General features: G+C 35.6%; 1 protein-coding gene across 2 annotated transcripts in view; it reads left to right on the top strand.

Annotated features, from left to right (window-relative positions):
- LOC106093234 (organic cation transporter-like protein) overlaps window positions 1–15,281 on the top strand; it is a 73,019-nt gene that overhangs the window by 56,343 nt on the left and 1,395 nt on the right. For both annotated transcript variants that reach the window (XM_013260300.2, XM_059362731.1), the window contains exons 2-6: window positions 8,438–9,498; window positions 11,250–11,404; window positions 11,472–11,640; window positions 11,707–11,779; window positions 12,899–13,286. In XM_013260300.2, coding sequence (XP_013115754.1) covers window positions 8,438–9,498; window positions 11,250–11,404; window positions 11,472–11,640; window positions 11,707–11,779; window positions 12,899–13,286 — 1,846 coding nt within the window. The remainder of the gene's footprint in view (window positions 1–8,437; window positions 9,499–11,249; window positions 11,405–11,471; window positions 11,641–11,706; window positions 11,780–12,898; window positions 13,287–15,281) is intronic.

Genomic DNA, 15,281 nt, shown 5'->3' with positions numbered 1-15,281 from the left:
TACTTTTTATATTAAAATTTAAATTTAAAATCTTTACTTTTATTAACGCCTTAAGATACTTTCAATTGTGCTTTTAATTGCCTTGACATTGCATACAATTTAATATGCCATTATATGAAATGTATACACCCATCATTAAGCCAAGCGTCAATTTATGTGTGTGTGTGTGCGTGATTGCTAAAAGAATTTCCTGTTACCTCTTTATTCCATGGAAATTCGTTGACAAGAGTTAAAGGTTAATGTCGCAGCAAAGTGTCATAGGTAAACAAACTTAATGACATGTGCGATGATAACATTTTCAGAATAATAAGCGATTATTGTATGCTTAGACAATGGCAGTTAGAGACACGCATCCTGGCAAGTGGCACAACGAGTTCAAGGAGGTCAGCCAACACAACTGCCATATCAATAATACCTAGTATTTGTTTATAATATATCCTAAATAAATGAAATTATTTTCAAGAAACACCTTATTATGAGTTCACCTAAATGAGTTTTTATAAACAAGTATCGATATTTGATTTTCCTAGTTGTTTATAAGAAATTTGTTAAGTAAATTAAACTAATTGACCAGATTAGAGGCGAAAATGCGTAGATTGCCAATGTTTATTATTGGAATGTCTAGCAATTCCTGGCTTCATGTTTACCCATTGTCTAGATTTCGGCATTGCCATGACTATTTAATGCGACTTATTGGCATTTGAAGAAAATAAGTTATTTTTATGGCGCAAAAAAGGCAATAAAATAAAACAAAAAGAAGATTTCATTTAAAAATTTGAATTCAAATTCAATAAAAGCGCCATCAATACAATCGCCAACCACCATCCATCACTTAAAATTCGAAAAAATAAACGCAGTGTGGGTTGTTGGTGGGTAATGAAGTGGGGGTGGTTTTATTTTGGAATATGTATATAAGGAAATACTCGTTACAGAAATTTGTTTGTTTTTCTTGTTTTTTTTGCAAACGGATGTGTAAACAAAAAATTCCAAAACAAAATCAATCATTATCGTCTGCAGTCGCAGTTAATTGAATTGTTTACATATGGCAGTACACGCCGCACGGTATGCTAAGTATTTGGGCAAATAGGAGTACACACGTACCGTCAAAAATGTGCCCATCTACATTAGGTTGTATCGCATTATTATAAACCACGTTAGAGTCCTTCTGGGAAAAATAAGAAGTAAATTGGGTTTTTTTGCTTATTTTAAGGATCACCTAAATCATGTCAATTTTCCTATAGGCACTTTTCTAAAAGAAGTAAGTTAGAGCTATAAAAATAAGGTCTCTTGTCGCTGTCATTAATCGAGCGGTACTCTGAAGTCGTCGTCTGAATTTTAAAAGCTCAAGTTTCTCAAAATGATTTTTAAGGAAAACTTCATCAAAATTTGTTTTGTTATAGAAAACCTGGCCACAACTTTTAACAGTCAGTTTCGAACTCTATCTAACATATCATTCTCTTGAGTTTCCGATCAGTGTTACCACTAAGGAAAATTATTTTCTGTCAAAACTTAAGAAAAATTCTACCAAACCATACCAAACCCAAATTTTCTACAAGCCGAAAATTCTGTATGTTTTTCAACCACCACCAAAGAGATGGCCATTTTGCAATTCCATTTGCAACACAGAAAATTATCCTATTTAAACGATACAAGATCGTCATTACATTCATAGACGTTATAGACATGTCCGTCCTTGTACTTGTTGTAATCACTCTACAGCTTAAAACTCAAGATGGCCAATATCTCAATATAGCACCCGTTATACCGATCTCCCAATAAAAAATTTCGAGTTTATAAAATCATATTTTTACCCCGATTTCAATGAACCAACATGTCGAGTTTGGATAAAGCGAACTCCCGATTTAAGTGTTTGAGCCCAGAAATGCGCATTTTTATTGTTACCGTGAGTTGCATTGACCCCTCAACATCCGAATATGGACTAGATCTGACAATATTTGCATGCAGCTCTCACATAGCCCTGTTTTCCGATTGAAGCACCCCTTGTAACAGTATTTAGTCCCTCAAAATCTATTGTTTTATTCTGTTCTCTTAACGAATATACAGAAACGACAAGAATTGAATTAATTTTGAGTTATCTCCGGCGATTTTTTTCAGTGATACTTTATGTGTAAATATTTATTTATATGTTGGAAAACCCCAAAAACGGCAACACTGTTCCCGTTATCATGATCATTATAAACAAACATCCATTGGAAGGATTTTGGAGTTTTTTTTCCTACAGATTAGTGCTTTTAGATTACTATTAGAGTCCAAACAAAAAATTCGCTTCACCCATCTCCGAGATATGGAGTTTCAGATTTCCTAAAATTTGGAACAGTACAACTGTTGTAAAATTTCCAGGACCCAATAATAAAGTTGTATTTTTATTAATGAAGGTTTTATATCAACGTCAGTGTTGTGACTCAAGAAAATTATTTCCTACCAAAATTTAAGAAAAATCCTACCAAATGCGACCAAAACCTACCAAATGTTCTACAAGCCAAAAATGCAACATATCCCAGGTCGTCTCAATATTCATACACGATCTAGCCATGTCCCTCCGTCTGTCTGTGGAAATCACTCTACTGCCTATAAAAAATATCGGCCATAGCTAGAGATGACCTATATCTTAATTATGCCAATTTCCCCATAAGAATTCAGTTACAGTCATAAAAATCGTATTTTGGCCTGATTTCGATGAACAACGATGTCGGATAAAGATTTACTACCCGTTTTCGCCGTTACGAGTTGCACTGTACCCCTCAGTATCCGAGTATGGGCCAGATCTGATCTTACTTCCGATTGAAGACAATCGGACAAAAGCCAAATATTTTACCCTGAATTTACAAATTTTGGAGCAAGAGACCTACTAGTTCTCCCGTACTAGCTGGAGTCAATATCAGAACTTATGCAACGTTTTTCTGAAATTTAAAACAGTGAGATCTTAAACAAGAATGTCAAGGGGCTTAACATTACTTTGTGTCCCAAATTTCAATGAAATCGGTCAATAAATGCGCTTTTTATGGGCCCAAGACCTTAAATCGGCGAATCGATCTATATGACAGTATTGAAGATATGACAAATTGAAGAAGAATGTCGAGTGGCCTAACACAACTCAAATTGTCTCAAATTTCGGTGAAATCGGAAAATGTGGCTTATATAGGCCTAAGGCCTTAAATTGGCAGATCGGTCTATATGGAGGCTATATCAAGACATATTCCGATATAGCCCATCTTCGACCTTATCCTGGCTATGGACAAAAAAAGAATCTGTGCAAAGTTTCAGCTCAATATCTCTATTTTTATCAGAAAATCTGGTAACTGATACAGATAGTGTGCTGAGGATATGGAAAGAATATTCTTCCCAGCTACCAATGTTCAACAACTGCGGCGAAGAAGATACCACAGCTATACCATCGCTGATGATGGTATAGAATTTTTACTTCCCAGCCAGTGACCCGACTAAAGAACAACAAGGCAGCAGGAGCAGATGGGTTACGCGCTGAACTATTTAAGACCGGAGGCGACACGCTGATAAGGCATATGCATTAGCGTATCTGCGCAATCTGGCTAGAAGAACGCATACCCGATGATTGGAACCTCAGCATACTATGTCCCGTACACAAAGGAGACAAGACGGAATGTGCCAACTACAGAGGAATAAGTCTCCTCCCCATCGCATACAAGATACTCTCGAGCGTACTGTGTGAAAGATTAAAACACAAAGTCAATGAGATAATTGGGCCCTATCAATGCTGCTTTCGACCTGTTAAATCCACCCTGGACCAGATATTCACACTACGCCAAATCCTGGAAAATACCCGAGAAGAAACAAGTAAAAGCGTGCCAAGTTCGGCCGGGCCGAACCTTGGGAACCCACCACCATGGATTGTGCTAAAATTGTATACAAAATAAGGTTAGTTGAAGGGCATAATTTTAGGATTTTTTGGACCGTACTTGGCGCAATTGTTGGAAGTCATAAAAATTGTATTCAATCACAAATACCTTTTCCGGGAGTTCCATTTTGTCCGAATCGTTCTAAATATCCGCTCGGTAGAGCATTGCGGTATTAAATTGATACTAACGGTATTAAATATTATATGAAAAAATAATACCAGCAGGTATTGGCAAAATAGGACATTTTATCAAGAATAACACGAACCGTTCAGAGTGCGGCTAGGATCCAAAGCCATGAACAGTGAGTATATTTTTGAAGTAAGGATCACAACTCTCATAAAGTATTATCGGTATAGCAACTGACTGTCATAAGATTTAACGGTCCTTTTGCAGTTCTATAGGGCAATTTTTACAATATCGTGGTATGGGGAAGAGTCACATTTTCTCTTCACATTACCCCTTACTCCAGTTGTCGATGGCGTAGTCGAATGTCGAAATTTTTACAAAATGGTTTTATGGCTATCGAAGACGAAAATTCATTTGCATTTTTGGTATAACATAAATCGAATTCGAATGAAAAATTGACAAAATTTGACAAAAAAACGATCGATATTAAAGTTAGTTGCATTCTAAACTACATCGCGTCTGTTTGTCGAAAGAGTATGGGACCTACTAATATCTTATTGTTTTTATTTACAACAATATATTTTTATTATCCAACTGTCGAAGGCGAATAATTTACGGAATACCACGAAATGTGAAATTCCCCTTCGACTACGACTGCTGTCGATATTCGCCTTCGACATCAGGAATAAGACTGATTTTCTTATTTCTTTCACAGAATAGATATAAACTACTTGTGAAAACTAAAAAAAAAATCGCTTCGACAAATGTGCTATTTTTTAAATTAGTTTTGGCTTTTATATCCAATATATAAATCAATACGAACCAATGTACTATGAATAAGTATAAGCGCTGTGCATTTGTTTTTCTATCCTAAATGGTAAAGAAAAATGAAATACCTTGGTTGAAATATGTTTGACTGTATGTTAAAATCACGATTTATTCCATGTAATATTTTTCCATAAACAAAACAAAACACAAATAGAGATAAAAAACACATTTTACTAGAAAGCCAAAATATAGAAGATATAAAAGTAATAAAAAGCAAATAATATGTAAAAAATTATTTTATTATCTTTTAGAAGTTCAAGCATTATAAAATGTTTGTTTTAAAAGTAAAAAAAAAGTAATTCAAAATCAGCAGACATTGTTTACTGATTTTATCAAAACTTATTTCTCTAGGTGTAGGATATTTCCCAGCTTTAAGCCATATTGTTTTTTGATTTGGCAAACTTAAACAAAACATCTTCTAAAGAAAATTAATATTTCTAATAAATCCCTTTAACACAGTCCCAAAACTTTGATTGATTCAATAAATTTCCAATTGTTAGAATAATATATCACTCCTGCCACCTACATAAAAACTGAATGAAAAATTATCGTTTGACAAATTCAAGTGGTCCCACTTGAGCTTGTGTGCTTAGTACTCCCAATTGATTTGAAATGAAATGTAAATATTTGACTAGCTTATTTATTGTATCCTTTTATTTTCCCAATGTCTGAAGAAACTAAAAAATAGCAAAGTATTCGTCAAAACTAATAAAGCACGTTCTAATTTTACTGAGCTTATTTATTTTTTTCGGTTATCTCATAGCCTTTATGACCTTGACGCCTGTTCTGTCTACGAGATTCCCACTTTCCATTTTCGTATCCCAGTGGTGACGAAATAAAAGTTCAATTACTTTCGCTATACAAAACAACAGTACTAAACTTGTCTCCTTTGTTTGTTTCCTTTCAAAGACAAAGGCACTGTGGGTGAACTTTGGATAATCTAATATTTTACGCCCTTATGCTCAAAACTTAATGTAGATTTGAAATAGATTTATATGACAGATTTTCTCTACAGAACTGTTAAATAAACCTATTTTAGGGCTTTATTAGGTTTTGTGAATTAGTCTATTCTGTTTTATTACATATCCAATGTTCTCGATACTCAGGAAAAAAAATAAAAATCGGTTTCAATCACGAAATCAATTGATGCAATTAATTTTTTAATTGAAACTGCTTCAATTACGAAAATGGTAATATCAATCACAGTTTTTGAAGAAGTAATTGGAAAAAATTTCAATTAAAAAAAACTGCATATTCAATCAAAAAATGATTGACATTATCAAATTTTCAATTTATTTTTTAATTGATCTTATTGAAAAAATGATCGAAATTTGCAATTAATTTTTTAATTGATCCAAATTAGAAAAAAATGATTGACATTTTTTGAAACTTATTTTTGAAATCCGGTTCGTAGTATCGGATGCCATGGGATTGCAATAATTTTACCGAAATGTGGACCGTATGGACCTTTGCAATTTCCTTTTAGTTATATCGTAGGGAATGATGTGTAGTATGTTGCTTAAGTAAAATCAATTGATTAAAAATATTGTAGGCAATATATAAGAAGAGGTATTGGGTCTAACTCTTATGTGTAATTTCAGCATTTGTCGACTCAATTAAAAAATGATTGATTCAATTAATTTTTTAATTGAAAATTGCAAAAAATTTAATCGCGACTGTAATTGAAAAAATACCATATTAAATTTAAAAAAAAAATATTGAATTAATTAATTTTATAATTGAAGACGGTTTCATTTCCAATTAAATTTTTAATTGAAACTTTTTTATAGATTTTTTGTCTGTGTAGTTCTAGCATTCATGTTTATAAGCGGATATGGGTTATATTTTCGACATGACATGATATCGGTCCATTTGTTTTTCGAAAACTCACTTACTTTAAATTAAATAAAGACCAGCCACTCGAAATTATACTCAAATTAATGTAGGACGGTTCGAAGGGCGAAGCTTCCATATAAATCTATCTTTCAATTTGACTTTCTGAATTGATATTCCGTTCCTATTATATTCTACGTCTGCCAATGGCACTGATTTCGGGTTTAAATCGGAGTCATGATCGTCACCTCACTATATGCTGGCGACATGGAGGCCACTGTGGCTCACAGACTGGCAAATGCAAATTTTCCCATAAACATTTTATTAAAAGACAGGGGCAAACTTCTCACATATCAATGAGTGCTGGAAGATTCAAGTTTAAGCTGTTTATAGCCGAGCCCGAACGGAGTCACGGCACATCTTTGAGGAGATTTAACATGGCATGGTACCTCACAAATATCGTTAGCATTAGGAGAAGATAACCACCGCTAAAAGGAGAAGATAACCACCGCTGAAAGGAAAAGATAACCACCGCATTTTAACCTATGCACTACGGTGGCTTTAAATATTTTTTATAGCGTACAAAAAACTTTATTTTAGAAATGTGTTTCGTCTTCTTTAAAGAGAGCAAAATTAAGAATCAATTGAGTATAACTTTCCATGTGTGTCTTTTAATGACGACAACATGACTTCAATTTATCCATTTGTGGCTCATATAAGCAGAATATAAAAACTCCTCCAAACCATGTTATAACCTAAAAAAAGTTCTGAAGCCCATAAACAAGTAAATATATATGTGCTGGCCTTGGAATAAGCTTAAATACAAATATTTATGTGCCAATTTGTTGTGGTCTTTAAATGGGCCGTTAATGTACAAATTACACAACAAAGCTAACACAATAGAGAGGTTCTTAGAGTTGAGTAATTTTGACATATTCCTGTATTCTTGTTTCTTTTTGCCAACTATCCCAAAATTAAATCGGACAAAAAGTGGCATCAAAATAATTTTCAATAAAAATATTGGTCCATGAAATATTTGCGTTGTTTAAATATAATAAATATCTGTCTGATAGTCTGGCCACGTATTCTTGTAATTAAGCTGCAGGTCGTACTTGTTTGTTATAATGGCTGTAAAAGTCACAGTTTTGGTCCGATTTTTACAAAATCTTACGTGAAGTGTTTGATTTGGTATCTCAATTTGTGCGGAAAATTCGATCCATTCGTGCGAAAAAATCGGTCCATTTTTAAATAAAGCTTTCATATATATCTTTCATCCGATATAACCTATAATAGTGGCTGTAAAAGCCACAGTTTCGGCCGATCATTACAAAAGATTTTATGAGGTGTTTGATTTTTTTCTGAATTATGTAATTTTAAAAGTCTATAAGACCCCATTCAATAAAATCACAATAAAAACTACTTTCAAACATGAAACTTCTTAAATTATATCAAATATATCTATCAAATCTGCTAATTTGACGTCTCAATTTGTGCTCGAAATTTCATCAAAATCGGTGCAGTTTTAGATATAGTTTCCCATATATGCTTATCTTCCATCCGATATGCCCTTTTATTGCTGCAGTAACCTCATTTTTGATCCGATTCTTACAAAATTTTGCTGCTTGATTTGGGATTGCATGGTGGTATTATAAAGCCCACACTGGCTAATTTTTGTCTTTCCTTCCTTGTTTGTACGCTATAACCTTTTTGATATCACAAGATTTACAGTTTGCCTTCTCTATTTATCTTTCCAGGCCGAATCCCCCCTCCTACCTAACAGGGAATACAGTTTGCCAGAGGCCAATAATAACAACGTTGGCTCACCAACAACTCCAACATTAACGCCACCCACTATAATAACAACAACATCACCGACTGATCAATTAAATACCTCAAAAAACATATCATCTTTATTAATACCTGATCTATCATCAAACAGCCCCACAGACCTCACACCCTCTCCACAACAAGCCGGCCGTAAACGTTTTTCCATACCCAATCTCTTCCCCGGTAATAACCGCAAACTTAGCATCGATAGCATCACCCAACCCATACAATCTTTGTTGGGCATTAGTGAGGAGCAATGTCGGCGACGAAATTCCCAACCCAACCTTAGAAGATTTCGCAGTAGAACCGATACTGGCTGTAGTTTGGGCCATCGCAGAGGATCTCGCCAATTGTATTCAAAATCTCCCACACGCAAACATTCACACAACTACAATCTCTATCCGAAGGATTCGTTTTATAATTTAGAAGGCAAGGCTCCCAAGCAATCAAACAAAATGCAAGCCAAAGTTGATGCTGTGGGCCGTGTAACAGGCGAATGGGGAAAATGGCAATTACGTACCGTACTACTGATATTTCTGTGTAAGATACCCTCCTCCTGGTTTATGGCTTGTATTATATTCACAGCACCCGCACCCAGGCATGGTGAGTTCTTTTGTAAACCTCCACCACAGATAGGAGCCAAAAATCAAACTGCCTGGATAAAGGTGTCCCATCCGATAAAGGAGGAGGTCGAAGATCAAGAGTTTTCCATAGATTTTTGTAATGTTTACAAAGATGCACAGGAGCATGTACATCACTATTACAACTATGCACATCAATCGGATGAACCTAAAGCTTGGGAAGAACCGGAATCACTTAAATCAGATATTATACCCTGCAAAGAGTTTATGCATGAGGCAGAATTTCATTCAGTTATAACGCAATATGATTTGGTATGCTCTCGAGATATATTGGTGTCGGTAACGCAGTTCTTCCATTTGTTTGGAGTATTGACGGGAGGCATATTGGCAAATCATTTGCTAAAATAGTAAGTATGTTATAGTCTTAAAGGAGGGTTTATAAAATGTAAGGAAAACTGGGAGTTTGCCGGTTTCATATTTTTAATTACACTCAAAATGCTAAGATTTAGTTTAGGTCATCCCCAAAAGGTAACATCGCAATCCTCACAAAGTAGCATCGCAATCAAAATAAATAAATTAAAATGGTTGTTTCTCCTTATACAGGAATCGATGTTCCGATTTAATTTATAAAGCCTCTGAAAAGCTCCAGATTCATCTGTTGTAGCTGAAGTTCTGCAAAATGCAAGGTATAGTGCGAATCGGTATATAACCTTATATAGATCACATATAAATTGATCCCTATCCTACATAATCTGCAAGGAGTTTATGCAATGTCAGAATTTCGTTGGTTATAAAGGAATCTGGTTTGGCATGCTCTCGTAATACATTGGATCCTCCATTTGTTTGAAGTAATAAAGGAAGGCATATTGGAAAATCATTGGGTCAAAGTAGTTTAAAAGCAAGGCTTATGAGAATTAGAAACGACAGGAAGCTTGGCAGCTCGTTAAATCGCGTTCGAAATTTTAGATAACTTAAATTGATTGTAGCTCCTTATTACAGGACTGGATTCGGAATTAACAAATGACCACTTTTTAAACCCTTCTCCCAAGAATCCGTATATTTGTCTTGATAACACGAGACTCTTGATAGAGACTTTTTGTCTTGATAGCACGATATTTGTCTTGATAGCACGAGACTCTAAGCCGATTTAAAAAAGACTGTACGTCGAAATAACGCTATCTTGCGAAGAAGGAACGTTGCTCAAATTTTTCAACACATACTTCTTATTGGGATTTTAAATATGTATGCCAAATCGGTCCATGTATACATACAGTTCCCATACAAATCGATATTTCAATTTTGAGTATTGAGCCCAGATCGGACCAAAATCTGATATTTCAGCTGCAAACTAATCATCATATATGGGTTTTTAATTCCACTAATGCACTGTTTTTTTTACAACCTGCCATGCTTTGAACCATTTTAAAATCTGGTGAGGCTTCCATGTACACCGTTCTACAAATTTGTCTTATTGAGCACGTAAAGAAAACAGTTTTTTCTGAATTGGCTGGAATTTGAAATTTTACTTTAAAAAAATGTTTGCATGACGCTTGCTGTTATTTTTGACTTAATAAGGGTGTCCGAGGTCATCTTGGTGAAAAGTTTAGCTGAAGCTTAGCGTCTGGGTGCGAAATATGCAGACCGGTACAATTACTAAATCTGGCAACATTTGTAAAGTGTTCAGCTTTGTAAAACTTCTCTACAAAGAGATGCCGTTCAACGTCCTGCAATACGCAAGCAACTCTAAAAAGGAGGTCCTTATAGTTATCCCAACAATCTGTACATAAATAGGAGCAGAATTGTGTAAACCACATTCAACGACAAACAGTGGAATAAGATTAAAAGTAGCGCAAAAACAGATTAGAATGAACTATAAAAAAACTGCGGTTTCAGAGTGGATAAATTTGTGTTGTTAGGATGGGCTGATGAAATATGATAAAATATCACTTTTGATTTGAGAGATATTCGATTTTGATTTTTTTTTTAATTTGAAGAGGATTCAGCTCTAAGTATTCAACATTTCAGAGAGTTATCTCTACCCTATCTCAAACGGAGGAAATTTTAACTAGTTTTTTTTTCGATCTCATTCCACGGTTCGACATCATTTGATGCACCTATTCAACATTTTAATCCACCTTTTTCCTTTTTTTTCTAATAGCTTTAGTCCGCGTAGTGTAATGCTGTTTGGTATGATAACACAAATATTTTGCGGTAACTTAACGGGACATGTGGCATCCTATGAACTGCACGTTTTCTTCCGATGTCTGTCTGCTGTATGTTGTGCTCAAATGTATACAGCTGGTGGTATGATAAGTAAGTTGTCGAAAAACCGATTACTAGTTTCAAAACTTTATTTAATATCTTTAAATTGAATTTGCAGTGGCGGATATAACGGGTGGCATTTATAAGACCTGTGTTTCAACGCTCTTTGAACAATTTTGGTCCATTGGAGTTATACTATTGCCTGGAGTGGCGAGTTTCTTTTCCAGTTGGTCCTATTTATATATGGCCATTTCATGGCCAACCGTGATACTCATTTATTTATGGAGGTATGTCAAGACAGGAGTTTAAAAAAAGGGTTTTGAGTTATGTTTAATAAAATATTCTTCCTATAGGTGGATACCAGATTCTCCCCGTTGGATGGTGGCCAGAGGAAGAGTCATGGAAGCTAAACAAATTCTAATTGAGGTAAGTAGTATGAACATTGTCTTTTTTAACAGTGGTGGTCATAGTAACATATGTATACGTCATTTCCAAGCCCAACCTACAAAAATTTTTCATAATTTTGGAACACCGTTCGTCCACGAAATGAATAAAATAATCTTCAGGAAAATTTTTTAACCAAATATTCTTCCTTATGAGTCGCGAAATACTCTTCTAGATATCATTGGTCAAACTATTGCATGCATGTGCAGAAGTTGTAGCCACTCTTCGCGACGATTCTCTTACAACTCATTACATTATAATCGTCCATATGAATCGTGAAACCCTCTTCATATCAATGGACAATCCATTGCGTGTGCGGAAGTTTTAGCAACTCTTCACAACGATTATTACACAACTCATTTCGTTATAATCGTCCAGAATGTTTGTTTAGTTAACTTCTCGCGATTGGTTTTATGTTAATACCTGGCGGGGGTAGGACTCATATTGAATTTTGTTATTCGATGTTTTGTTTTCAGTGGATAACTTCCACCATCAAACAAAATTCTCACTTGGTTTATTTGACGATTAGTACTAAGTATGATGAGTCATAAGAACATTTTCTTTACTTTTTTCGGTGTCGTTACGTTTTTGATGAACAAACTAATCTTGACATATATTTTTAGATCTTTAGATCAAGCAAATAACGACCAACTCTTTTAGAACAATTTTTAATAAAATTTTTATACTCGTCCAGTTGAGTAATGCGCAACTCTTATAGAAGAGTATTTTATAAATCTTCCAAAACACTCATTTATTACTCGTTCACACGATTATTGCGCGGTTTTAAGATCTTCCAAGACTCTTCGTTATTTACTTATATGGATGATTCGCGGAATACTCTTCCAGAAGATTCGTCTTGAGGACATAATTCCTCACGATAGGGGAATCATCTACGACTATAAGACGAGCTCGTCCGCGATCATAACCTTCTTCTAGAAGATTCGCGGAAAATTATTTGGCGATCGAAAATGTATCCAGGGCACGGGTTTATGTTTTTGTGCACGTACACAATAATGTGCATTAGAATGTGTGTATTTGCCCACCATTGTTTTATAATCATAACGTTATCAGACTTCTTAATGCATCTTACCCTCATTTCAGTGTGCCGAATACAATGGCACTCGTCACAGTCTTCCCCATGACATCGATCAGCAATTGGAGCTACAAGCTCAAACAGCAATGGACGCTCCACCACCAGCTGGTTGGTGGTCCATCTGGAAGGGTGAAAAGGCTATACGCCATATGGTGTGTGTTCACCTCTGCTGGTCCATTTACATTGTCGTCTACTATGGCATGCTTTTGAATATCCGTTCCTTCAGCCGTGAACATTTACAAATTAACACTGTGATAGCCGGTCTTTCAGAAATCATCGGCACCTTTATTGGTCTATTCCTTATATTAAAGACAAAACGGAAATGGGTATGGACTGGTCTCTTCAATGTTGTGGCAGGTTGTATTGCCTATATGGGATGGCTGGTGCCACAAGATAGTAAGTATAATAACATTTAACATTTTTATACCCACTTACCACCGTATAAAGTGTATCTTATAAAGCGTGATTTTTTATGAGCTTTTCGAGGTGACAGCACTGATTGATAATTATGTCAAAACATCATCCATGAAAGTGAATAGTATTCAGTACACTCTGCCATTTCATTATGGAGAAACACAAAAATTGCAAATGCAAATGCAAATTTTACCCATGAACATTCCACCAAAGAAAAGGGGCCCGATTCTACTACAGGGCCCGATTCAAGTTTAAGCTCAATGATAAGGGGCCTTCTTTTTACAGCCGAGTCCGAACGGCATGCCACAGCGGGGAGAAGTTCCCAAAGAGGTGTCGCACTGTGGCTTCTATGCATGACATAGTACCTCACAAATATCGCAAACATTTGGAGGGGAAAACCACCGCTTGAAATTTTTTACTAATGGTCTAGGTAGGATTTCAACTCAGGCGTTCAGCCGCATAGACGGACATGTTAACTTCTGCACTACGTTGGCCTCAAAAACTGAAATTAGTTAAAATTAATTATCAAATTTCGTCCTTTGTGATGTGCTTTAGTTTGTCGAAAAATTGTACTCAGCGATAGGGATTATTTTTGGCTAGCTAAATTTTCGTTCTGGGGTGTAGAACAGCCACCTGCAACGACATTTTGGTGTGTTTTATGGGCTGGTGGCATCATCTATCCATTTTTCTTCAAAGACGCCGGTAGAGGAAACTTTGCCGTGAACGATATCGAGCCATCGCTATTTTTTGCACCAGTTGGCTGAGTTGGGCTTGCTTGATGTGTGGCGCCAATTGCCATGTAGCTTGTAAAACAATGGACTAGACCGTCATTCTAAAAATTTTCACAGATAGTGTACAATAGAGTTGGCAAACTATCGATAATTAAAACATCCGATATTTCTAATAACAAATATCGATAGCATCGACTCAATGCACAGACCGAAAAAAAACCCAAATTTAATAAAACGATCGATAGTGCCATCGATGTTTTGCCAGCTCTAGCGTATAATTAATTTTTTGATATTTGAAGGGGGCGGACCCTCTTATTCTGAAATCTCAATATCTTAGAGATGGGTAAACCGATATAAGCCAACTTAAATTTGCATTCTTATACTAACCTAAAAACAAAATTTTGGTACCCGAATTTGAGTAAGCGTACCAATCCCCAAAAGCCTCCTAAACGGATATATATACCGATCAATACATGACGAGACTCAAGTGAAAAGTAATTGAGAGAAAACAAGAAAAAGCGTGCTAAGTTTGGCCGGACTAAATCTTATATACCCTCCACCATGGGTTGCATTTATCAAGTTCTTTGACCGGTATCTCTTTATATGGAATCATTTTATGCTGTTGGAGCTATATAAGGTTATGTACCGATTCGGCCCATACTTGGTTTGGATGTTGGAGGACATAGTAAAAGTCGTTATACAAAATTTCAACCAAATCGGCTAAGAATTGCGCCTTATAGGGGCTCGAGAAGTAAAAGCGGGAGATCGGTTTTAATGGGAGCTGCATCAGGTTATTGACCGACTTTGACCATATTTGGCATGTATGTTGAAGGTCATATAAAAGGTCAAGAAGTGCAATCGGGAGATCGATTTATAGGGGAGCTATATCAGTTTAAGAGCTGTTTCAGGCCATTCCTGGCACGTGTGTTGGAGGTCATAGGTCTAGGTCTAGAGGCTCAAGAAGTCAAAATCCGAGATAGGTTTATATGGCAGCTATATCAGGTTATGAACTGATTTGGACCATTCTTGGCACAGTAATTGAAAGTCAAAAGAAAAACACATCATGCAGAAAAATGCGTCAGCCAAATCGGATGAAAATTGCGCACTCTAGTGGTTCAAGACCCGAGATAGGTTTATATGACATTTGGACCATTCCTGGCAAATTTTTTGAAAAGCCAAATTTCATCGAAATCGCATGAAAAATTACCAATTTATTGCCTCCAAACTTTAAGTCTGGATATCGATC

Source organism: Stomoxys calcitrans, chromosome 2, assembly GCF_963082655.1.
Source record: "Stomoxys calcitrans chromosome 2, idStoCalc2.1, whole genome shotgun sequence".
Lineage (NCBI taxonomy): Eukaryota > Metazoa > Arthropoda > Insecta > Diptera > Muscidae > Stomoxys > Stomoxys calcitrans.
The sequence above is the reverse complement of the archived record's forward strand: the minus strand, read 5'-3'. Positions and strand labels throughout refer to the sequence as shown.